This window comes from Geotrypetes seraphini, chromosome 1 (assembly GCF_902459505.1).
Source record: "Geotrypetes seraphini chromosome 1, aGeoSer1.1, whole genome shotgun sequence".
NCBI classification, from domain to species: Eukaryota; Metazoa; Chordata; class Amphibia; order Gymnophiona; family Dermophiidae; genus Geotrypetes; species Geotrypetes seraphini.
Window position 1 is genome coordinate 285892905 of NC_047084.1, and position 27350 is coordinate 285920254.

General features: G+C 41.9%; 1 protein-coding gene across 2 annotated transcripts in view; it reads right to left on the reverse strand.

The window, feature by feature from the left end:
- The window catches only part of C1H20orf194 (chromosome 1 C20orf194 homolog), a 308395-nt gene that overhangs the window by 265626 nt on the left and 15419 nt on the right, over positions 1 to 27350 (reverse strand). For both annotated transcript variants that reach the window (XM_033953173.1, XM_033953162.1), the window contains exon 2: positions 3503 to 3582. In XM_033953173.1, the coding sequence (XP_033809064.1) occupies positions 3503 to 3582 (80 nt within the window). The remainder of the gene's footprint in view (positions 1 to 3502; positions 3583 to 27350) is intronic.

A 27350-nucleotide genomic window follows, 5' to 3' on the forward strand; every position in this document is an offset into this window, starting at 1 on the left:
TCTTGCAACTTCCTATTTCCGGTTGCATCAGAGGAGAATATTGAACAAATAAACACCCGCACATACGGCTGGGCGAAAAAGAAAGCCGGCATACTCTACATCTAAGGTGAGATGGAGGGAGGGAGATGGCGGAACACTGCAGTCAGTCGGGTGTCTGCTGTTTTTGTATCACTGTCTGCCTGCGCTCACGTTCCAGATCCTCCTGCATTTTTAGTGTGCACAATTGACCTGATTCGAGCTATAGGTGAACATGGGGGACACATCATTGAAAGGGAGGACAAGTTAATTGATTTATTTAGGTTCGTTTTTTACTACAGAGCAGAGGCACTGAAACAGATTCTCAGTGCAGTAGTAATAGTGGCAGGACTCTCTTCTGTCTTCATGGTATTTCGCAGTACTGAGGCTTATATGGATGCTGCGGGGACGGTGACGGGGCGTGAATGGAATGGCAGTGGCGGTGACGGGGCGGTGAAAGGGATGGCGGTGACGGGGCGGTGAAAGGAACGGCGGTGATGGGGCGGTGCAGAAGATGGTGGGCCGGGGACAGTGCAGTGACGGGGACAGATTTTTCTCCCCGTGTCATTCTCTAGTTTGGCAGTTTCTCCCCAATGTGAAAAATGCACTTTGGATCCCAAGTCTTTTTTCCATGCTTATTGGAGTTGCCCGATGGTTAAGGTTTTTTGGAGATGGGTGATCCGCTATTTGGAATATTTGTTGGGACGCTTGATACCTGTATCCCCTGTGGGATTTCTTCTTGATAAATTTGAAGCTTTTTGTTTGACAGCCAAATCGGGGCAGTTATTTGTTCATAAAGATAGTCTCTTGACTAAAAAGATCATTTGGGGGGAGTGGACCTCGGCACACCCACCATCCTACTGGCCATGCGTAATCGCTTACACGCCCTTATGATTCTTGAGAAAGGTAGGGTGCTAGGTTCCTTTTGCCAATCTAAGTTTTTCCTTCAAACCTGGGGACCATATATTAATTCTTTATTTGACACCTGGAAAACCTTGAAATTTATTAACAACTTAACAGATATTCCAGTAGAGAAATCCATGTGTCAATCATTATGGCTAAACTCCAAGATTTAAATTGGTGAGTCTAAAATCTTCTGGAAGCACTGGATGCAGGCAGATATACGCTAGATGATGTTTTATCAAATGGGAAAATGCTTGATTTTTCACGACTGCAACAATCTTTCGGTATTTCAAAGTCTCAAATTTATAAGTGGTTTCAGTTGAATCAAGCCATTCAGAAGGGGTTCCCTGATTGGCAAAATTTAAAAAAAATCAGTATAGCTTGCAGATCATATGCTTCCAGACAGATTTCTTAGGGCATCAGGCTGCCAAGTGGTATAAATTAATATCTGGTTATATGAATAAGAAACTAAAAACTAATCTTAGAGACATTTGGAGCATTGAGATAAAGCAGCAGATTTCTGCATCTCAATGGCCACAAATTTGGACTTGGAGGATGAGATGTACGGCGTCAGCATCTATGAGACAAACTTGTTTTTTTTTTTGTTGCATAGGTGTTTTTGACCCAAGTCAAATTACAAAAGTTAGATAGTTCAAAATCTAATAGATGTTGGCACTGTCATCTCGATATAGGGACACTGGATCACCTGCTGTTCTATTGTCCTTTGATACTCAACTTTTGGAAGTCAATATGGGGACAGATTAATACCATACTAGAGTCATTGATTCCATTGACATATGATGATGTCATTTGTGGGAAGATATTGCATCTTAAACCCTATAAATGTCGGCTTTTCCTTATTATGACCGAGGTAGCCATGCAAATGGTTACTCGTAATTGGAAAAATTGGGATCGCCTTAGTTTTACTTTTTGGTGGGCGAATTTATGCTTATGTTATAAGTATGAGAAGATGAGCGCTGATATGCTGGGGCATAATAACTTATTCAAATTAGTTTGGGGTCCATTGACATCTTTTGTGGCTTCATTATAGTTGTCTTTTACCCTTATTTTCTATTGTTTTAACACACATCCAGGGGAGGGGGGGTATCTCTTTTGATTTTATTCCCCGATTGAAAATGTTGAATGGGAGGGTTGTTTTTATTTTTTCTGTATTGTTACTGATGAATTATAAGTGCTTATTATGATTATTAATATATGTATGTATATTGTTTTGCACTTTTTATTAGCTTTGAAAACTTAATAAAGATTTTAAAAAAAAAATAAATATTGTCTCACCATGCTCGTATTTCAATCCTTAACACTTTGAAGATCTAAATTCCCCTTGTTTGGGGTTCTACTCCTTGGCGAGCTGGGTAGGTGGCGAGAGGAGTGTGTGGCACAGTGGTTGGATCTATAGCCTCAGCACCCTGGGGTTGTGGGTTCAAACCCCGCGCTGCTCCTTGAGACCCTGGGCAAGTCACTCAGTCCTCTGTAGCCCCAGGTACGTTAGCTAGATTGTGAGCCCACCGGGACAGATAGGGAAAATGCTTGAGTACCTGATTGTAAAACCGCTTAGATAACCTTGATAGGCGGTATATAAAAAAATCCTAATAAACTTGAAACTTGAATAAACTTGGGGTTCCTGGATTACCTGGTTGCTTCCCCCTAGATATATATATATATATATTCTAGATATTATATATCCTAGATTTTATATATATATATATATATATATATATATATATATATATATATAATATCTAGGATATATAATATCTAGAATATTTATTTATTTATTTATTCATGCATTCATTCTCTTTCTTTTTTTTCTTTCTTCTCTTTCTTTCTTTTTTCTATTCTTCTAGGTTTGGTACTGGGTGGTCGGATGGGGGGGGGGGGGTGTTACCTGCAGTTTGCTTGCTAGGTTGACAGCAGGAGGATATTAAGTGGTTGCACATTTGTTCCTTTTTATTTCCGGGCCTATCAAGCACTAGGGCCTTGAGCTACTGGTTAGTTCCTTTCTGCTGGTACTGTTTGGGGTTGTTGGGGAAGGGGGTGGGGTGAAACAGGTTGTGTGTGTGTGTAAATGTAATATTTGATGATGATAATGATGATTTTTTTTGTTCATAGCTATTGCTCATTTCCTTTGTTCAATTGTTGCTTGTTACCAATAGTTGCATTCCTTCTCATCAATAAAAAATGATTTACACTAAAAATTATGCATTTCAAGAGTATGTTTGATAACGGATTGCATATTGTTTTGGGAAATGCAGCACATAGAATTACAATGCACCCAAATGATGCTTATTTAAAAGTGTAAACAAAACATCGCAACTCTAGGCCACATGTTTTGGTTCTGTTCCAACATTATGGCATTTTGGACACAGATATGTGGTCATGTATCTTTATATATGGCATACTAGATGGTGTGTTACTTGATCGGATTTGTACATTTTCTGTTATCTGCATAGCAGTATTTCAATAAAATATTTCTAAAATAAAGACCTCCTCAGTTTCAAACTGTAATTGTATAACCCTTCAATTAAAATATAATCTTTAAAAACTCATACACAGAAAAACTAACCTAGAATACACAGGATTCCATCTGGTCTAGATTTACTGCTCTTCATCAGGATGGTTTGAATTTGTCGAAGGCGACTGCAGCTAAAAGATAAAGAGACAGAATGGGTATTTTAATAATTACAAAATTAAACATGTTCAATATTCAAAATACACAAAAGTAGTTTTAATTGTAATGTATATACTGTTTTAGGCATAAGGATGACCAAAACACCATCAGGAAGCACATATAACCCTAGTACCAAGTCTAGCCTGGGTGAAATAGACATGTTCTATTGCAGGCTCAAAAAAACTGCTCAACTTTAAAAACAGATTTTTTTTCTTTTTTGAAATATGTTTATTGGCAATTGCAACAGAGATCATACAACCAGCAAGCAGATACAAATAAGAACCATGAGAAACAGTAAAAATAGAAACAAGAGAAGAGATACAAAAACTGAACTGGTCTAATACACTGGTAGACAGCTCTACTGGTCAATTAGGTTTTTACATTTGTTCTTGAATTGTTCACACCAAGGAAGAAAAGTTTACAAATCTATTGAAACAAAACAGTAGCAAATCATAAAGTGTCAAAAACCAAGAATAGAACAGTCAACCCAGCAGGGTTCTTTGAATAATATGGAAGATGGTTATAAGCCATCATAATGTTAAGAAATATCATAAAACACTAAACAGGAAAAACCCAGGTAGTTGCCTATTAATTAAATCAAAAAAGTAAAAAAACCCACAATACCCAAAATTATACTGGAAGGATTTTATTAATAGGGGAAACAGGTCTCAGATCATGGAGCTGCACACATTTCGGGTTTTTTCAAAGAGACAAACCAGATTGTTCTCTTCCTCCTGCTCACATCACTGGCATGTCCTACCTACCTTTTTAAACTACAATACTTTAATTCATTCATTTAATTTATTTTTGCTCAGAACCGGCAGGAGTATGTTTGCAGCCAAAAAGAAGCGTTGCTAGAGATATTTTCCCTGACGCAGCGGGGAGGTATTATACCCCGCGAAACACAGGCCGCGTCAGATGTTTAAAAGATACAGCAACGGCCTTGGTTTTATACAGCAGAAGTTATAGACTCAAGCAGAAATGAATTAAAGAAGCTACAAGTTTACAGCACAAATGCACTTCTCAACACAGCACTTTAAAGCACCAGTGTACTTTTTCTGTCAGTTCTGTGTTCCAAAATGAATTGTTAGGTGATTAATTAGTGAATCTAGTATGAATTTGAAGAGCTACATTAAATGAATTTCAAGTTTAAAATTAAAAAAAAAAAGAATAAATTAAATGAATGAATTGAAGTATTGTAGTTTAAAAAGGTAAGTAGGACAGGTTCAAGCCAGTAATATGGCCAGGAGCAAGAGATCAATCTGGTTTGTCTCTTTGAGAAAACCCGAAATGGGTGCAGCTCCATGATCTGAGGCCTGTTCCCCTATTAATAAAATTCTTCCAGTATCAATTTGGGTATTGGTGGGTTTTTTACTTTTTTGATTTAAGAAATATCATAGCCCATACATGGGGCAATTCAAGTTTCAAGTTTATTTATTATTTGATTAATCGCCTATTCCAAATTCTAAGCGATTTACAAATTGGTAAAATACATTATCTAAAATATACATAAAATAGACCTACATAATTAACAAGGGGATAAGTTACAAAAAACAAACAAACAACTAATTAAGTTAAGACATGAATACAATAGGGAAGGTAGGATAGAAATACAATCTTGGAAAGGAAAGAGTCAACAATTAAAGGTTAAACACAACAGGAATGGAAAGACAAATAAATAGGTAAGAGAAAAGTAAACAAAAGAGCAATAAACGAAAGAGCAAATTAACATTTCAATTAAGTATTGCAAGCATCTTTAAAAAGAATGCTCTTAAGTTGGCTCTTAAATTTTTCCAAATTCTTCTCCTCTCTTAAATATAGCGGGAGTGAATTCCAAGTCTGAGGGGCCGAAACAGTAAAAATAAATTGCCTACGAGTATTGATAATTTTAAGAGAGGGGACGACCAACAAGAGTTGGACGTTTGATCTCAGAAATTTGGGAGAATTATAAGGTATCAATGCTTTATAAATAAAAGCTGGAGTTTTATATAATAGAGATTTAAATGTAAGTAAAGATAATTTGTATAGAATACGATGGGAGACCGGAAGCCAATACGCATTTTGAAGTAAAGGAGTTACATGGTCAAACTTCTTTGCTCCCATAATTAATTTGATAGAGGCATTCTGGATTATCTGAAATCTTCTAATTTCTTTTTGAGCCATCCCCTTGAATAATGCAATTCTACAACAAATGTACTCATATTTGTGTATAAATATTTAGAATTCTAACATTTAAGCAATTTAAGTGCACAGATATGTGGTTAAGTGCTAGCATGGTACCCAAGTCATATTCTGCAAATATTCATTTAAATTTATATAGGCCCCGATTCACTAAAGTCAGCGATCGTCGCTAAATCACTACTAACCGACCCGATTCAGAAAACGGCCCAAGTGTTTTTCCCCTTGCTCGCCCATTTTCCGATCCGGCCATGCAAATTTGTAAAACCCCATGCAAAATAGCCAAGCGATTCACTAACATTTGCTTAGCTATTTTGCATCGGGTTTTACAGGTCTGCTGGGAGGTTTTTTAAATTTAATTTTTAATGGTACAGATATTTTGCATGTATTAAAATTGGCAAAATAACACATCATGGCCTTCTATGCATAAAGAAGCCCTCCCCCTCAAGCTAATTTCAGCTACTAGGTAAAACTACCATTATAATTGATAACATTATTCAATAAATTCTTCTGCATGGTAGCAGAGCCTGGATTCTAAAGAATTTTGGATAGAATCTCAATATTAATTCCACACCTCCAGTTCTGTATCACAAACTCCATATTCCCAAACAATGGAGTTTTCCCCCTGTTTTGATTACATTGTAAGCTCTGTCAAGCAGGGACTCTCTCTAACATGTTAGTTGCACAAGTCTAGTAGCATTACAGAAATGATAAGTAGCTGTAGTACAACACACCATATTAAAAATATTCAAATGGCAATTCGACCTCAGGAGCAAGCAAATACTCCTTCCGGAGCTTGACACTTTGATTAAATCAGGTGGAAGGGCATAATTGAAAGGGACGTCTAGGTCCGTTTACGTCCATATCGCAAGTCGTCCAAAGTTAAAAAGAGCCTAAGTCACATTTTCGAAAAATACGTCCAACTTTTTTTTACTTTTGAAAATCGTCTAATTATACGTCCTGCCGTTCTGATCGTCTATCTTTATACCACATTTCCGTCCAACATTCCGTCCAAGACCAAAATGCCTAGAACAAGCCCAGTTGGACGTGGGAGGGGTCTGCAAAGTGATGCACTGCACACCTAGATATGCCACCTAAATAATGGGGTACCTTACAGGGCACTGCTTTGAACTTCACAAAAAAGGTGCCATGTCTTCTCCTCCCTACAGCTCCCTTATAGGTGACGGGGAGCCCCCCAAACCACCTCCACAATCCCCTAGACCCACTTATCTACCACCCCAATAGCCCGTATAGCTGCAGGAGCCACTTATATGCCAGTAAAAAAAGGTTTTGGGGGTGTATAGGGCAGTGCACATGTTTCAGTATCAATGCAGTGATTACAGGGTCTTATGGGCATGGGTCCTCCTCTCTATGGGTCCCTAACCCACCCCCAAGATGACTTCAGCTGCCTCTGGGCTGGATGACTAGGCTTTCCTATACCAGGAGGCCAGGTGATGATGGTCTGGAGGCTGAAATTTAAAGTTGTGAATAAAATTTTTATGGGCTGAATCAAATCGAATCAAAATTTTTTTTCCTGAATCGGGCAACACTAGTAGATACTGCTTTCCACACATTGCCCCTCTACACACATGGGAAAGAGGTATTTAATAATTAAATTATACATGACAGATATAGTGTTAGGGGAGTGCAACTAGGGCAACTGCCCCCTGGTCAGAGAGCCCTAAGCTAGCTGGAAGCTAAAGAAGCACAACATGGGCTTTGCAGTCCCCAGTGATGTCTAACACCAGCTCTAGCAGGATATATATTTCAAATATGATATATTCTAATCACAAAATAGAAATAAAATTATTTTTTTCTACTTTTTGTTGTCTATGGTTTCTGCTTTCATCTTCTTTTCACTCTCTTCCTTCCATCTTCTGCCCTCTCTGTCTCTTCAATCCAGCATCTGCCCTCTCCCCCTTCCACATGGTATCTGCCTTCTTTCTATGCCCCTCTCCCCTTTTTAAATGATTCATTCTGCTGCCTTCATTTTTATCTCTCCTACACCAGATCTAGCATCTTTGTCCTCTCCTTATTTCTCTGCTGACCCCCTTCCCAGCATCAGTCTCGCTCTACTTTCTCATTCCTCTGCCCTCCCCTTTCCCTCATCTGATCTCTCCATTCCACACCGACCCCTTCCCCTCCTCTAATCTCCCTGAAAGCTGTTTCCTTCCTTTTTTCCTTCTCCCTTCCCTCCTCCCCCTATCTTACAGTAACTCTCTTCTCTTCCCTTTCCCCCTCCCGGCAGCATATCTCCTTCTCCCTCCCTCCAGGTCCAATAGCAGCTCTCTCTTTATCCAGCAGCTTCCCAGCCACCAGCAGTGGCTTTCTCCCCTTCCCTCCGCTCCCCTCCCAGCAGCTCTCAGTACTTGTCTGCAGCAGCGATTCACTAAGGCAGCCTTGAGTCCTTTGATGGGTCACGCCGCCTCTGAGTAAAGAGGAAGTTGCATCATCAGAGGTGGGCCACGACTCAGCAAAAGCCCCAAGGCTGCTGAAGTGAACCACTGCGCTGGCAAGTACGAGAGCTGCTGGGAGGGGAGAAAGCCACTGTTGGAGGCTCCCCATGATCTCGACGGCCCTGCACAGAATAGCAGGAAATTTCAGTGCGTCGATCTCACCGGCTCTATGCGGACCGGCAGGAATTTTCTGCGGAGTGAAAGCGGTCCGCGGACCGGCGGTTGAAGAACACTGCACTAGTACACATAATATTTTAAACTAGAAAGACTGTTTGTATAGCTTTCACTATATGAGAAAAACTGGGTAGCAAATTCCATAGACAAATCTGATATTTATTTTTAAAAAGACTGCTCATCTAAAAATTATTTACCGGTTTACAAATGAAACATTCAGTAAACAAGTATAAAACTCCTAAAGAGTGCATTTTAAAGTCTTGTCAATAATACATCCGATTTTGTATCATGTATCTCATGCTGTTTTGAAAGGATTTTTAAAAATCTATCGGCCAAGGAGGTGTTTGAGGTCGGAAAACAACATGAAAGTATGATTGGGTAGGAGGATGGTAATCTCTCATTCCAGGACTGGTGCAGTTATGTTATCGGTGGATGGTGTGAAACTTTGGAATGCTCTGCCAGGTGTCCTGTGATTTTGTACTTTCAGATTGGGTTTTAAGAAAATATTGAAGACACAATTGTTTGTAGGTGCCTTTTTGAACTAAGATCTTATATAATATAAGTACCTGCTAATGTAGTACCTAATTAATGATCACATTTTGTGGTATAGTTTTTGTAACTATGTAAAATGTTTGTTTGTCTAACATTTATGATTGTGAATATGTAAACCGTATAGGTAATATACGGTATATAAACTTTTAAATTAAATAAATAGCATCACGGTCATCCATAAGCAGAATAATCAAGTGCCTTTTACAGTACCTTCCCTTAGGACTTTCTTTAAAGTTGTGGTCCTTAACTCTTTTTGGGTCTAGAGCCATGAGATGTTGGCCTATGCTGCCTGCTTCTCTTCCTGGGCCTGTACTAGCATGAAGTGTTTTTGGATGTTTTTCTCTTTCGATTATGAGCCCCATGGGGTTTAGCTACATTGGGCCATATGTTCTGGAACTGTACTTCAATACAAAATTTCTGGCAGTGGATACAGTCTTTATCTCCAACATTTGAAAAGTTCCATTATCTCTAGTTTCCAGTGTTACATGGAGCAAGTCCCAGGTTAAGGCCTCAAAATAGGGATTTGCAGCCTTTATAAACTGGGCTGATTGCAATTGAAACTCAAAAATGGCAGGCATTTTTGATCATGGCTCTCATGGGGCAGATGTGTAGGAAGATTGCTCCTGCCCCGCTTCACTGCTATACCACCAGGGCTTTAAAGGTAAGGTCTACAGAGATCAGGGAGGCAGGGTGGTTTAGATTCAGCTGGGACAGGACAAGGGAACGATTGCTCCTGTCCTGGCTCACTGCAGGACCACCAGGGTTTCAGGCAGGCCCACAAGAGGCCTGCAACAGGTCCGTGAAGGAGTGGAGGGGGGTGCAGACCAGAAAGCTCGAATATAAACCAAGCCCACCATTTTAGGCCATTTCTTTGGCCCAAAAATCTGTGTTTATATTCTAGTATATACGATAGGTCTCAACCATATTGTACACATTGTCCAGTGCTTTTATAAGTGCAATGGCCACTTTTATCAGTAAGTTTCCTTAAATAAAATGTAATAGAGTTGTCTTTGGCTGTTACACACAGCCATCAAAACAAATATCTTAGAAGGGGCAACAACCCTCTTGCATACTCTAATTCACAGCACTTCACTCAAATATTTTGATTAAAGTTTATAAGCAGGCAGAGGCCTCCTAACTTTCTCACCTAATTCTAAACCATAAAGTCACAAAACTCAGAAACCCTTTAAATCATTTTCCTTTCCAACTCCAAACTGCTTCCATTTCTCTTTGCTTAAATTTTCTTATAATTTTTTCACCAACTCGCCCACACACAGCACACACATCCTAACAACTTTGCAGCTCCCTCCCAACTGAACGCACACTCCTCTCCAAGGAAACTGACTTTTCTGATGTCACTACTGATATCCCCTTTCCTGCCAGAAAATTCAAAATGTTCTGCATGCATGACTGTCTTTGGTGCAAAGCAAACTTTAAATTAAATGTAAATTCTGACTCTTCCCTATAAGCTTCAAAAGGGAAAACCAATTTTTTTTTTTAATAAATGAACAAGAAAAATACACACTTTTGCAAGGAATTAAAAATCTTTCCAAGTTTAAATGTAAAAATCCACAGAAAAACCATAATCATTGTAGCAATATTTTAACGACAAGAAAATTAACTTTGCTTAAAGTATCACTCAAAACCTCATGACTTCATCCCACAATACTAGAAATCCAAACTGAAATAAGGAAAAATTATGTTCTTACCTGTTAATTTTCTTTCCTTTAGATGCAGCAGATGAATCCAGAGACCAATGGGACAGCACACATCTACCAGCAGGTAGAGATAGAGAAACTGATTAATAGGTGGTCCTATTGGCTGGCACACCTCCTGTATCTTCAGTATTGCTCCTTGCCCAAGCATCCAGAACCAGAAATATGCTTAGCATGTAAAAAACTTCTTTCCCATAATAAATTTCAAAGGTAATAACAGAATACCACTACCAACTATAATAAAACCTCTAAAATTCATGAAGCAAACCAAGAGCCAACAACTAGAAAAGGACGTGACTCTGGATTCATCTGCTGCGTCTAAAGGAAAGAAAATTAACAGGTAAGAACATAATTTTTCCTTTCTTAGCAACAGCAGCAGATGAATCCAGAGACCAGTGGGATGTAGCAAAGCAATCCTCAATCTGGGTGGGAAGCAAATGCCAAAGTACTAAAATCAGCCTCCGAATGCGCCACCACATCTAACTGGTCATGCATAGATAAAGTACTGGTGGAAGACCAAGTAGCCACATGACAAATCTCCTCCAAGGAATAAACCTCTGGACTGAGTCCAAGAAGTAGCCATCGCTCTGGCTGAATGGTCATGAAATTCTTTCGCCCATCACTTCCCTGCCATCAAGTAAGTGAAAAGAATGTCCTCCTGGCCCCCTCGAGCGATAGAGGCTTTGGAAGCAGCCATATGTTGTTGCGTCCTTTGAAGAATACAAAGAGGTGATCCAAATGACTAAAGTCGTTAGAAACCTACATATAGTGTATAAGCATTGTATGCACTTTTAAGAAATGCAAAGAAGAAAATCTCACCTCCTCATTCCTCCTCCCAGGAGGAAGGAAGTAAAAGTGAGAACGGCATAGAAGAAAGGATGACATCATCTTAGAAAGAAACTTTGGTACTGTCTGAACTAACACCCCAGAATTCGTAATTCACAAAAAAGAATCCCTGCCGGTCAAGGCCTGCAACTCAGACAACCGCCAAGCTGAAGGCATGTCCCCAAGAAACACTGTCTTCAACCTGACATCCTTTAGAGCCTCATTAGAGAAAGGTTCAAACGGAGCCTTCTGTAAACTGCAAAGAAATACCTTAAGACTGTACTCCGGATAGGGCTTCTTAAGAGGTGTATGAATATACCGTACTACTTTTAGGAACTGAACTACATGAAGCTGAGCAGTAAGCGAAGAGCGAGATACCTAGCCCATGAACCAAGTTAAGATTGCCACTTGAAGGTGAAGGGAATGAAACCTAAGCCTTTGGCAATACACTTGTGTTAAAAAAGAAAGAATATAAAACATAGAAGTCTGGAAGGGTGCCAAATGTTGAGAAGTACCCAAGAATGGAAAAGTCTCCAAACAATAACGTAAGTCACAGGTGAAAACGTCTGTTTCACCTGGAGAAGAGAAGAAATAACCTGCTTTGCATAACACATACACGTCAGCCATGACTTTTCAAAAGCTAGGTCATAATACCAAAGTGGGATGCATATCCATGTTGATCGGACCCTTGGAGAGTAAATCTGGAGATACCGAGAATCTCAACAGTTCGCCCGTCGAAAGACTCATCAGATCCACATAGCATGGATGGTGTGGCTAATCCGGAGATTCTCTGATCATTGAGCCCTGAAAGCGAGCTTGAGATGGCAAATGCATCCAACCATCGACCAGGGCAAAACACTTAAAAAAGAGAAATCAGAGGCAAGAAAGAAGCAACGCTCATACCTCCTCTAACTGCCACTCCCTGTGTCTGCTGAAGAAGCTGGGAAGCTTTGAATTTCAAGACAATGCTAGGAGATCTCACCTTTATACAGAGAGTGGAATGCATGCACGAATAGGTCTCAATTTCCAGGATATAGAAGATTTTGTGGTGAGAAAGTCTATCTAAACTCTTTTCCTGTCCTGTAAAATGATCTGCCAACAGAAGAGGAAGATGGGATTACACCCATTGAAGTACAACCATAACTTTACTCGCCAACTGGCTATAGAGAAATACCACCATCATAATACTGACCTAAAAGACCTTTATCGTCATTCTGGAAGAATGGTCTGAAACTCCTTGACCATGCTTCAGAGTACTAGAATGAACAAGTACTGAGTCGCCTCTTAAGACAGGACTCCTTGCGCTGGGGATTGAAGGCACTGAGCCCCCCAACCCGACAGCCTGGGATGTTTGGTGACTATGAGCTAGTTCAGCAATGACCAAGGCATGCCTTTGAAAAGATTAATCTCGCTGAGCCACCAAATTATACTGAGCGATGCTTGAGGAGCCTACTAAATAATACAATTGGAGCCTTGAGATACCGGGAACCACCAGAACAAAAGCGACTGCTATAGCGTTCTGATGTGAAAGTGAGCCGAACTTCCCAATGGAGTCAGCACCATGGATCCTAGAACCTGTATAGAATCCCATACTCTTGTTCTTGGTGACTGAAGAAGAAGGCACCGCCCTAGACTCTGGGAAGAAACACATTTCTCTCCTATATGAATAACAACATCTCCCCAATATTCCAATAATTAGTACAGGAGAAAAGAGTGCTTTGTAAATTTGAAGATTCACTTCCAAAAAATTGAAGAAAAGAAATCACCCTTTCTGTGTCTGTCAAATTGACCTGGCTAGAAGACGTCCGAATCAAGCAGTCGGCTAAGAAAAAAAGTAGCTGAATCTCCTGTTTGTGCCAAAACGGCACTACTGCCCTCATTTTCTAAAATGTTCGTGAAGCCTTGGCTAGGCGAAATGGCATCTGCCAAAACTGATAGCGCTGCTCAAAGAGAGGCAAATGAAGCTAGTGCTGATTCGGTGTCCATAGTGAAAATGTATATATTCTCATAGTTTTTCTTCAGAAATGTTTAACTCTGAGAAACTAATTCAGCAGTCTGACCAATTCCCCCGTCTTGGGCACTATGAAGTAAGTGGAATAACTTCCCTTAGTTCCTGAAGAACTAAAAGAACTGCCCTGAGGACCAGTAACACTTAAAGGGGGTCTCGCAAGAACGTAACGTTAAGAAGCTCAATACATAGAGACTCCAAGAAAGAATCAGAAATCGGAGGAGGATGCAAAGTTGCAAGCATCCTGAAAAATGTTCAAAGCCCCCTGACCTGACATCATAGCATTTCCCCCCTCACAAGAAAGACTAAAGAATTATTGGAAGAAGTCAAGACCCCTTCAGAATGAAGAGCAAAAGGTCAGGGAATGGCTGGATGAGAACTGTAAATTCTGGAAGAAGAAAGGAACTCTCCTACGAAAAATCCAGTTTCGCGATGTAAGAAGGAGTATATTGGAACTCTGAAAACAGTACTAACTTCATGCAATGTTAGTGAAAAAAGTACTGCCTTTAAAGTGAAGACGTACTAGACATAATCTAGATGCTGCATTTAGCGACCCATGGGAAACAATCTGCATCCTAATTGTTATCAGACAAAGCTCACATCTTATAACTAAGTGTAAATTGCATTGGATTTGGATTTTACGATCAAATCAAATATTTTAAATAAACTTGAAACAGCCACCTAGTGTTTGCTCCACTGTGGGTTTGAGAGAATAGGTAACTTGCTCCTGGTTAGAAGGAGGCTGTACAGCCCTTCCTGCCTGGTTGGGGGTCCGTCTAGTATGTGCTAGTGCTGCCTGATTCACAATTCGAATCGGTTCACCGATTCATTTTGGGTGAATCGATTCGAATCGATTCAAAACAAACAAACAAAAATAAATCGGCTTCCTGATTCGGACCCTCCCTCCTCAAGCAGGAGAGGCAGCACTAATCTTGCTGGCCGGCCGCTGTCGCATCTGCTTAAGAGAGCAGGAGGGAGGGTCAGTCAAGAAGTGCTGCTGTCGGCTTCCCCCTTGGCCTCCCGCTTCCCCCCTGGCCTCCCCGAAGGACTGCGCATCCTCCCCCCCCCCCCCCGGGAAGGCCTCCGTGTTCCCCTTGGCCTCCCCACACCGTTTACCTTATAGTTTCAGCCTGCAGCGAAGATCGCGGTTATAGCGTCTTTGCAAAGTGCTTTAAGCTGTTTCCTCCGCCGCAATCCTGCCTCTGACGTCAGAGGAGGGGTGGGACCGCAGCAAAGGAAACAGCTTAAAGCACTTTGCAAAGACGCTGTAACCGCGATATTCGCTGCAGGCTGAAGCTATAAGGTAAACGGTGCGGGGAGGACGGGGGAACACGGAGGCCTTCCTGGGGGGAACAGGCCTTCAAGGGGGGGAACAGGCCTTCAAGGAGAGGAACAGGCCTTCAAGGGGAGGTGCAGACCTTGAAGGGAGGGACAGGCTTTCAAAGGGGGGACAGACCAGGGATGGTGGCACAGGCCTTCGGGGGGACAAGCCTTCAAGGGGGGGGACAAGCCTTCAAGGGGGGGACAGGCCAGGGATGGTGGCATAGGCCTTCAGGGGGGACAGGCAGGCCTTCAAGAGGGGGACAGGCCTTCAGGGAGAACAGACCTTCAGGGGAGGGGGGCCCTGTTGTAGAAGTACACAGAGGGAAGGAGGGTTCAAAGAGATGTGCATATGCCGGACTTTGGGGGGGAAGAAATAATGGGTCTGAAAATAGAGGAGAGGGAGAGAGATGATGGACCATGGGATTTAGGGAGGGAAGGAACAGAAAGGGAGAGAAGTTGGACACAAGGAATGGTGTGGAAGGAGGGGATAGAGATACTGGATAGGAGGGTAGTTGGGAAAAGAAAGGGAGAGATGGTGGACCCTGGGGTGATGGGGAAGGAGGGAGAGATGCTGGATGAAAGGGTAGTTAAGAAAAGGTGGATCTGTGGAGGGAGACAAAAAAAAGGAAAGATGCCAGACCTCCTGGGGAGGGAAGGGAAACGGAAGGGGAGGACAGAGATGGCAGATGGATGGTTAGCACGGAGAAAGAAGGAGACCCTAGCAAGCAAGTTATCAGAAGACAACCAGAGCCTGGGACCAACAAGATTTGAATAATGACCAGACAACAAAAGGTAGAAAAACTAATTTTATTTTCTGTTTTGTGATTACAATATGTCAGATTTGAAACGTGTATCCTGCCAGAGCTGGTGTTAGACCGCAAATGTGAATTAGGATTTAACAGAGAGAGGAAAAGTCCTTTTTGTTTGTTTATTTTGTTTATACCACAGTGCCAGTGTGGTTAGGAGAAGGCAAAGGGGGTGAAGAAGCTATAAAATAAACCCACCAGGATGTTTGAAAACAAACAAACAAAAAAAAAAAACCCACCCAATTGGGCAGGAAAATCGAATCGAATCGAAAAACCAATTCAATAGGCTGAATCAAATCGAATCAAAATTTTTTTTCTGAATCGAGCAACACTAGTAGATACTGCTTTCCACACATTGCCCCTCTACACACATGGGAAAGAGGTATTTAATAATTCAATTACCTGCGTAAGGCTGAGATAATAAGGCATCAAAGGAAATGATTATTGTATGAGGTTTCATGAATGAACTTTCTTTTCCATTTTACAGAAGACAAAGGTCAGACATATACAGTACAATCAATGACAAGTTCTGTATACATCTGACCATTGCCTTCTGTAAAGCAGAAAACGAAGTTCATTAATGAAAGTGAACATTACCTGCCCAAAACATACAAAAATACAGCATATTTATCTGTAGAATGCATCTAGCGTCTGATTTTCACTGTTTCGGTTTGGACTCTCTGCAGGCAAGCTGATATTGTACAGTAGTGTCTTTGTTAATACTATACAGTCCTTTTCATAGATTAAATGGTCTATTACTATATGTAGTGTTCAAATTACAGTATCAATTTAATTGTTACTAAATTTAATCTAGACTTGTTTTATGCACTTTTCAGAATTTTTATCACTATTTTTTGCTGTTGGTAGCTACAAGTGCGTAACTTCATAAGTCTATGTGTAGAGCGATCCTGACGCATGCGCAGACCATCTTGTTTGCCTGTAGATGGTCTGCGCATGCTCTCCACGCAAGGAAGGGCTGTTTACTTTTTTTTTAAACTGAAACTTTTTTCGTGAGCCCATTTACTCTCCCATGTCCCAGGCTAGCCTGCCCTTCCCCACAGTGCGAGTCCGTGGAGAAGGGCAGTTGTTCCGATGTACTCTGGAAAGGAAGGCTGTGACTGAAGCAGGGAGTGGAGTGGGAGCAGCTTGTGGGACTCAGGCTAGCCTGGGACACGGGAGAGTAAAACGCATCTGCCCCTACAGCTTGGCATTCAAATCCCCAGTGGCTGATATTGCTTCTTTTACTTTTCGCTAGCCCGAGCCGCCCCAACTCTCCTGCTTTCTTTCCGGCCCTTCCTCTTGAATGTGCAGGACAGTGGAAAGGACATGAGCTGACTGGTCCCCAGCAGTCACTTCTTTCTTTTTCGGCCAGCCCAGTTGGTGTGCCTGAATTTTGTTAGTAAATCGCATCCTTCCTACGTTGCATGCCATTTCCCCTCATTTACATGCGCAGATCGGATCAGGTACGGATACGCTCGGGAGGAAGGTTAGTGAATCGGGTCGGGGTTGCAAAGGGGTCAGGACATAGTGAATCTAGCCCTAAGGGACATAGAAAAACACAACACACAATGGTCTAATTCAGTGGTTCTTAAACCTGTCCTGGGGGACCCCTTCACAGTTGGGTTTTCAAGATATCCCTAATGAATATGCATGAGACGTATTTGCATGCCTGACACTTCTATTATATGCAAATATGCCTCATGCATATTCATTAGGAATGTCTTGAAAACCAGACTGGCCGGGGACAGATTTAAGAACCAGGACAGATTTAAGAACTACTGGTCTAATTCATGCATTGCATTCAGTCATTAAAGCAGACCACATGAAGGTCTATACTGTACTATGAACTAGCACACCAAGGACAGGAGCAAATATTAAAGGTGGACATACCATTTTATTTATTTAAAATAGAAAGAATTTAAAAAAAAAAGAAACAATGAAAACCAAATAATATTAAACTGTACTATGGCAACTAAGGCCACATTTATCTGAACTATAGTTCTAGTTTGTTAAAAACTGCACACACTATTAGCAAATAAATATATGCTGAACACAGAGTTCTTCAGATTGCACATTCTGCCATGAAACAATTTTCTGCTGTGCTGTGCTGTGCTATAGAGAACTGCATTCAAATGATGCACAGGAAGTAACGTGATACCAATATCTTTGTTGAGTGCTTGGCAAATGCCTGACAAAAGATTACCAGCAATTACATCATATAAGATCTGCTTCTAGTTGCTGTTTCTTACTTCCCATCTGAGAAACAAAGTATAGATGTTAACCAGATGTGTTTGAAAACATGTGACCTGTTACATATTCTTTCAACTAAATGAAACCTCTGTAAAAGACTTATCTTGTTCCTTACATCACACTTAACTCCACAATAATAGGTTAGGTTCTTTATTCTTAATATTGACTATAAACTGCAGTGCAGAACAAAGTAGTTAGCAAATACAGCAAAGCAGAAAAGAACCACAATAGTCAACAGGACATACTAATAGGCTGCCAAGAATAAATTAAAAGTCCTGAGATCTTAATACTTAGACAAAGAGCAGGGATATATAAGAAAGTTTAAAAAGAAACATAATGGAAGTGTTGCATAGTAACTGAGTAAATGTAACTAGTTACTGTACTTAAGTTTTGTTAGTTTTACAAAAAAACAATTTGTTACTTTTACTGAAGTAATAATTTCACCAAATTTTACTACTTTTATTCAGTTACTTCTGATGGTTTCAGTTACATAAAAACATAAGAAATGCCTTCACCAGATCAGACCTTAGGTCCATCTAGTCCGGCGACCCGCACACGTGGAGGCTAAGCTAGATGTTCCCTGATGAAGACCTTGTTTACCCGTATCCCTCAATGTTATTTGCAAGAAGATGTGCATCCAACTTGCCCTTGAATCCTAGAATGGTGGTCTCCATCACAATCTCCTCCAGGAGAGCATTCCAAGCGTCCACCACTCGCTGTGTGAAAAAGATCTTCTTGACATTTATCCTGGGCCTGTTGCCCCTCAGTTTCAGTCCATAACCTCTTATCCAAGACATATTTGACAATGTGAATAATGATGTTTCTTGCTCCATTTTGTCGAATTCTTTTAGTATTTTAAAAGTCTCTATCATATTCCCTCGCAGTCTTCTCTTCTCGAGGGTGAACAATCCCAGTTTTCCAAGGCGTTCTATGTAACTCAAATTCTCCATATCTTTTACTAGCTTCGTGGCTTGCCTCTTCACCCTCTCCAGCAGTGTTATATCCTTCTTTAGGTAGGGAGACCAGTGTTAGATACAGTATTCCAAGTGTGGTCTGACCATTGCTCTGAAAAGCGGCATTATGACATCCGCCGATCTACTTGTGATTCCCTTCTTTATCATGACCAACATCCTGTTTGCTTTCTTTGCCGCTACTGCGCATTGAGCCAACGGCCTCAGGGTCCTATCAATACCCCCAATGTTACACCTAACATTTTAAATTCATGTTCCTTGTTATTTCTGCCCGGGTGCATCACTTTGCATTTTTCTATATTAAATTTCATCTGCCACTTTTCCGCCCAATTCTCTAGCTAGTTCAAATCTCTCTGGAGTTCTTCGCTGTCCTTTTGTGACCCAACTGCCCGACATAGTTTTGTGTCATCTGCAAACTTGATTATATTACTTGTTGTTTCTTCTTCCAGGTCATTTATGAAGATATTGAATAAGATGGGCCCAAGAACCGAGCCCTGGGGCACACCGCTTGTTACCTTCTCCCAGTCTGAGAACTTCCCATTTATGCCCACCCTCTGCATTCTGTTTTCCAGCCATTTGCCTATCCATCTTAGTATATCCTCTTCTATTCCATGGCTTTGTAGTTTCCTCAGAAGCCTTGTGTGTGGAACCTTGTCAAACGCTTTCTGGAAGTCCAAGTATATTATATCCACAGGTTCTCCGCTATCAATTTGTTTGTTCACCTTCTCAAAAAATGGAAATAAATTCGTCAAACATGACTTCCCATTCCTGAAGCTGTGTTGACTAGCTCTCATCAGGTCGTGATTATCCAGGTGTTGCACTATGCTATCCTTAATTAGTGCTTCAACTATCTTCCCAGGAACTGACGTAAGACTCACAGGTCTGTTGTTGCCCGGTTCTCCTCTCGATCCTTTTTTGAAGATTGGGATGACATTCGCTATCTTCCAGTCATCTGGTATTTGCCCGGTTCTAATTGACATGTTAGCTAGGGATCGTAATAGTTCCCCGATTTCTACCTTAAGCTCCTTTAACATTCTCGGGTGAATTCCATCTGGTCCAGGGGATTTGTCACTTCTTAGTTTGTCAATCTGATAGTATATCTTGTCCAAATCCACATTCACTGTGGTGAGGCTTTCCTCAATTTCTCCCTTGAATACTCTCCCTGTTTCGGGTATTGATGTAGTGTCCTCCTTGGTAAAGACAGACACAAAGAATGAATTTAGCCTATCTGCAATCTGTTTGTCTTCTTTGATGCACCTTTTTCTTCCTTGGTCGTCGAGAGGGCCTACTGCCTCCTTTGCTGTTTTTTTTCCCTTTTATGTATCTAAAAAAGGGCTTGAAGTTTTTGGCCTCTTGCACTATCTTTTCCTCATAGACCTTTTTGGCGTCTCTTACTGCCTTGTGACACTTCTTCTGGTCATCCTTGTGATTGTTCCAGGCTTCCGTTGTTTTTTCATGTTTCCATTTTTTAAACGAGTTCCTCTTTTCCCTTACTGCATCCTTCACCTCTTTAGTTAGCCAAGCTGATTTTCCTTTGTTCTTATTTTTCCTTCCTTTGGATATCTGCGGAATGTAGAGATTCTGTGCTTCGGTGATGGTATTTTTCAGTAGGGACCATGCTTGATCGACCGTTTTGATTTTGGCTGCCCTTTTCTTGAGCCGTTTTTTAACCATGGCTCTCATGCTGTCATATTTTTCTTTTCTGAAGTTAAAGGTTGTGGTTAGGGTCTTGGTTCGTTTCCCCTTCCCGATGTAAATTTTAAAATTAATCGTGCTGTGATCGCTCGTCCCCAGCGGGACCGTGACTTCTACATCTGTTGTCCTTCCAGTTATGCCATTTAGGACCAAATCCAAGGTTGTGGTCCCTCTTGTCGGTTCTCCCACCATCTGTTCTAGGAAGCAGTCCCCTATCATTTCCAGGAACTTTGTTTCCCTGCCGCAGTTTGAGGTTCCTAGGTTCCAATTTATCCCCGGAAAGTTGAAAAGTGAAACCAAATGAAACAGCTAAACCTGGAACAGGATTTTGCTATTACAAACCTTGTCATTGCTAATAGTGGATCCTATTAATTAGAGAATAACATTGGGGAAAAATTGTCCACATGAGCTCAGTCCCTGTCCCCACCCCATCACCGTGATCTTGGTCCCCATCTCTGCCCCATCCCCGTGAACTCGATCTCCATCCCATCCTCGCAAACCATCTAATTCCATCCACACAAGCCTCAAATAGTTTTATACTGAACTTATTCTATTAAGGTATAAAAAGAAACAATATTCTGTACAATTGTCATTTTATAAATTACAGTTCTGGCTTCCGAACTAGAGGAAGAGATCCTCAGCTGGCAGGACTTTGTTTATAAACGTTTATCAACACAGCTACAATACTACTTTATCCTAAAGCAAAAAAAAAAAAAAAAAAGAAAATAGAAATAGAAATATAAATATAAATATTTTTTTTCTACCTTTGTTGTCTGGTTTCTGCTTTCCTCATCTTCTTGTTATTCTCTTCCTTCCATCCACTGTCTGACTTCTCTCTGCCTCTTCCATATGGCATCTGTTCTATTTCTATGTCTATACCAGAAACTGTCTGCCTCTCCCTTCAATCTCTCCCCCTCCCCCCCCATTGGTCTGGCACACATCTTCTTCTCTCTGCTCTCTCCATAGGCTAGCATCTCTGTCTTCTTCTCTTCCATCTCTTACTCCCTCCCCCAGGTGGTTTTTAGCATCTCTCTCCTCCTTTCTGCCCTTCAGATCTGGTATCTTCTCCTCCCCCAATGCTCTGGTATCTCTCTCCCCTCTCCTTTTCCCTTCCTTTTCTGCTCTTCCTTCTTTATTTAGTCAAATTTCTAGCCCATCCTACCAGAAGAGCCCAGAACGGGTTACAAGTTTACATATACAATAGAAAGTTTAGCAACAAGATTACAACTTCATATACAGCAGATAAACAGAACAACTACCGTATTTGCCGGCGTATAAGACGACTTTTCAGTACCTTAAAATCCTCCCCAAAGTCGGGGGTCATCTTATACGCCGGGTACTGTTTACATGCAGTGGCGTACCAAGGGGGGGGGCGGAGGGGGAGGTGCGCCCCGGGTGCCAGCCCTAAGGGGGTGCTCCCGGCCTTGCCTTTCAGTCCCCCCCCCACCCCCGAAGGATCGCTCGCCCCACTGACCTTCCTGCACCACCTGTGAAGCAGCCCGCAGCAGGATCGCGAAGTCAGTGTCACCCCCTCCCCCTTGAAAGCCTGCCTGCCTGCCCGCCCGCCCCACCCTGAAGGCCTGATGCCCCGACCCACCCCGAAGGACCGCTTGCCCCCCTGGACTCCCCGCACCACCTATGAAGCAGCCGCAGCAGGATCGCGAAGTCAGCGTCAGCGATCCCTGCGCTGCTTCCTGCGCCGCGATCCCGCCCCTCCTCTGACGTCAGAGGAGGGGCAGGAACGTGGCGCAGGAAGCAGCGCAGGGATCGCTGACGCTGACTTCGCGATCCTGCTGCGGCTGCTTCATAGGTGGTGCGGGGAGTCCAGGGGGGCAAGCGGTCCTTCGGGGTGGGTCGGGGCATCAGGCCTTCAGGGTGGGGCGGGCGGGCAGGCAGGCAGGCTTTCAAGGGGGAGGGGGTGACAGGCAGGCAGGCAGGCCTTCAAGGGGGGAAAGGCAGGCAGGCAGGCCTTCAAGGGGGAGACAGGCCTATAAGGGGGGGACAGGCCTACAAGGGGGGGACAGGCCTTTGGGGGGGTGCAGGCCTTCGGGGGGTGCAGACCTTCAAGGGGGGGACAGGCAGGCAGAAGGTTGTGCAGAAGGTGTGCGGAAGAAGGGGTAGTCTTATACGGCGAGTATATAACAAACTCTATATTTTAACTGTAAAAGTTGGGGGGTCGTCTTATACACCCAGTCGTCTTATACGCCGGCAAATACGGTAATCAAAATGATGAAGAGCAGTAGTAGAAATTCTTATGTACATGTTTTCGGTACTGGGCACAGTAACATGGCAAATGATGGGCAACAAGGATGCAAATTCACATGTAAGATATTCAGAACAGCAGATTAAAGGGAATAACAGCAGCAGAGGGATAATTCTTTTTTTTTTTTATTCTTTATTTATATTTTGAACATATTATCAAGAATAAACTTCTTGTACAGAATATGATTAAGTCAACATAACATAAAACAAATGAGGTAAGATTTATATAACAAAATTACTATTTACTCAATCAAAATTAAAGTCCCAAAATTAGGATCCAAGATGTTCCTGAGTGAGAAACTATTTAAAAGAAAAAGAAAAAATTCAAATTACAAATTAGGCGGTCAGATGAGAATGGACCAAGAGTAAATTTATACATTGAGATTTTCTTTATCCCCTTCAAGGCCCCTCCTGGAGAGAAATCCTGTCAGCTGAGAGGGTTCAAAGAAAATATAGTTGCAAGATTTATACTTTACAATACATTTGCAAGGGTATCGTAAAAGAAATGATGCCCCCATTGCAGCGACCCCAGGCTTAAGAAGCAAAAATTCCTTCCTTCGTTTCTGAGATTCCCTTGTCACATCCGGAAATATTTGAACTTTATATCCAAGAAATTCTTTATGTCTATTCTTAAAATAAAGTTGTAATATCCAATTTTTATCTGGTGATAAAACCACCGTAGCCAATAGGGTAGCTGGAATAGCTACATCCCTCATTGAAGATTCCAATAATGATGTTATATCCATTTGTTCACCCTGACCTTGTTGTTCTAGTGTATGCTGTTCTTCCAAGTTTTTTGATGTTGGCAAATAATATATTTTAGAAAAAAGAGGAAAGGCATCATTAGGAACATTAAGAACCTCACAAAAGTACTTTTTCAAAACTTCTTTTGCTGATAAAGAAGGAATCTTTGGGATGTTCAAAAATCTAAGATTATTCAACCGCATATTATTTTCCATCATTTCCACCTTTCTCCTAAGGTTGAGATTGTCTTTAATCAGTGTCGTTTGGACTTGATTTACTTCACTTATCTTTTTATCTATTTTTTCCACATTATTTTTCATCAATATATTTTCCTGTTTAAGTCCATTTATTTATTTTCTTTGTTCTAAGAATTTCTCTTCTAGTGCTTTAATTTGTGGTGACAATGTTTGTCCCAGAGTAATTACCAAGTCCCAAATAGAGTCTAGGGTAACATTCATGGGTTTAGGAACAGAGAATATACTTGCTTGCATTGTCCCAGCTTCCACAGCAGTGACAGTCTTCTCTCTCTCGAAACCTTGCTCCATTTGAAGTCCCCTCGTTGTTTTCACCGCAGTCTCATCTTCCTCCAGTGCTTCGCCCATTTCAGCCTCCCGGGAAACGAAGTCTGCCTCCTCGGACTGACTACTCTCCCGTGGAGAGCTAGCACGCTGCGGCTGAGGGGGCAGGGTTCTAGCGTCGGTGCTCAGAGTTGACTCTAGCCCAGGGAAGCTTGCCGCGACCTCACTCCTTCCCGGCGATTCCAGCGGGCGACTCCCCGATGCTGCTGCTGCCTCTTGGTTTAGACGCCACAAAAAATCCTCCATGGACATCTGAAGAGGAGTCTCCGGGCGCCTCGAGGCTCCAGAAGCACCTTTCCTTCTCCTTTTCAGCATCGGTAAAGCAATAAGTAAACGTTATTTCGTTAGGATCTCTGGCAGCGTCTCACTCACTCTCGTCAGCTCGCGGCCATCTTGGATCAGCTCCAGAGGGATAATTCTTATTAACTGTATGGAGAGGATTTGGGGGCTCTTGACTACTTTCTTACCTTCCAGTCCTCAATTTCCCTTTCATTGTGTTTAACTACAGCTTGCCACCTCTTTCCCTCACCCCTTGCCAACTACCACTCAAAACTGGGCCACTTAAATGTCATAGAATTTTGTATTCTCAAGTAAGAGATAAAAATGTAATGAAGCACCAAATAATCTGGGTGTCTAAGAATTAGCACCTAACAATTGCAGTCCCACAAGTGGTGCTATTACTTTGACAGGACAGGGCCAAAAGGGAAAAAGCTGCCACTGTGCTGAACTGCTCCCTGCCCTAACAGAAGAAACTATAAGGAAAGAAATTTTAAAAAAAAAAATTGTAAAGAAATAAGCAAACAATAAAGCAAAGAGACAAATGCTATTAAAATATAAGGGCTATGGTAAAACAAACTTTTGTCCTAATGCCTCAAAATGTTTGATAACACTTCAATTTTCTACCCATGCTAGTACAGGCCCAGGAAGAGAAGCAGGCAGCATAGGCCAACATCTCATGGCTCTAGCCCCAAAAAGAGTTAAAGACCACAACTTTAAAGAAAGTCCTAAGGGAAGGTACTATAAAAGGGACTTGATTATTCTGCTTATGGATAACCGTGATGCTATTTATTTAATTAAAAAGTTTATATACCGTATATTACCTATACGGTTTACATATTCACAATCATAAATGTTAGACAAACAAACATTTTACATAGTTACAAAAACTATACCACAAAATGTGATCATTAATCAGGTACTATATTAGCAGGTACTTATATTATATAAGATCTTAGTTCAAAAAGGCACCTACAAACAATTGTGTCTTCAATATTTTCTTAAAACCCAATCTGAAAGTACAAAATCACAGGACACCTGGTAGAGCATTCCAAAGTTTCGCACCACCCACTGATAACATAGCTGCACCAGTCCTGGAATGAGAGATTACCATCCTCCCACCCAATCATACTTTCATGTTGTTTTCCAACCTCAAACTCCTCCTTGGCCGATAGATTTTTAAAAATCCTTTCAAAACAGCATGAGATACATGATACAAAATCTGATGTATTATTGACAAGACTTTAAAATGCACTCTTTAGGAGTTTTATACTTGTTTACTGAATGTTTCATTTGTAAACCGGTAAAGATTTTTAAAAATAAATATCAGATTTGTCTATGGAATTTGCTACCCAGTTTTTCTCATATAGAAAAAGCTATACAAACAGTCTTTCTAGTTTAAAATATTATGTGTATTAGTGCAGTGTTCTTCAAGCGCCGGTCCACAGACCGCTTTCGGTCCGTAGAAAATTCCTGCCGGTCTGCGCAGAGCCAGTGAGATCGACGCACTGAAATTTCCTGCTGGTCTGTGCAAGGCTGGCGAGATCATGGGAGCCTCTGACACAGTAGCAGCTCTCCCTTTATCCAGCAGCTTCCCAGCTGCCAGCAGTGGCTTCCTCCCCTTCCCTCCGTTCCCTTTCCAGCAGCTCTCGTACTTGCCAGCGCAGTGGTTCACTTCAGCAGCCTTGGGGCTTTTGCTTAGTGGCCCACTTCTGATAATGCAACTTCCTCTTTACTCAGAGGCGGCGTGACCCATCAAAGGATCCAAGGCTGCCTTAGTGAATCGCTGCTGCAGGCAAGTACTGAGAACTGCTGGGAGGGAAGGGGAGGAAGCCACTGCTGGCGGCTGGGAAGCTGCTGGATAAAGGGAGAGCTGCTACTGGACCTGGAGGGAGGGAGAAGTAGATATGCTGCCGGGAGGGGGAAAGGGAAGAGAAGATAGTTACTGTTAGATAGGGGGAGGAGGGAAGGGAGAAGGAAAAAAGGAAGGAAACAGCTTACAGGGAGATTAGAGGAGGGGAAGGGGTTGGTGTGGTATAGGGAGATCAGATGAAGGAAAGGGGAGGGCAGAGGAATGAGAAAGTAGAGCGAGATTGATGCTGGGAAGTGGGTCAGCAGAGAAATAAGGAGAGAAGGACAAAGATGCTAGATCTGGTGTAAGAGAGATAAGAATGAAGACAGCAGAATGAATCATGTAAAAAGGGTAGGGGGCATAGAAAGAAGGCAGATACCATATGGAAGGGGGAGAGGACAGACAGTGGATGGAAGGGGCAAATGCTGGATTGAAGAGACAGAGAGGGCAGATGATGGAAGGAAGAGAAAGTGAAAGAAGATGAAAGCAGAAACCAGAGACAACAAAAGGTAGAAAAAAATAATTTTATTTCTATTTTGTGATTAGAATATATCAGATTTGAAATATATATCCTGCTAGAGCTGGTGTTAGACATAACTGGGGACTGCAAAGCCCAGGCTGTGCTTCTTTAGCTTCCAGCTGGCTTAGGGCTCTCTGACCAGGGGGCAGTTGCCCTAGTTGCACTCCCCTAACACTATGGATGGTCTCAGGACTCAAGGATCTCCCATACGAGGAACAGTTAAACAAATTGCAGCTATACTCACTCGAGGAGCGCAGAGAGAGGGGGGGACATGATCGTGACGTTCAAGTATCTCTCGGGCCCCAGAGAGACGGAGGAAGATATCTTCCTTTTCAAGGGTCCCACGACAACAAGAGGGCATCCGTGGAAAATTAGGGGAGGGAAACTACGAGCTGACACCAAGAAATTCTTTTTCACAGAAAGGGTGGTTGATCGCTGGAATAGTCTTCCACTGCATGTGATCCGAGGCCAGCAGCGTGCCTGATTTTAAGGCCAAATGGGATCGTCACATGGGATCTATTCACAGGGCGAAGGTAGGGGAGGGACATTAGGGTGGGC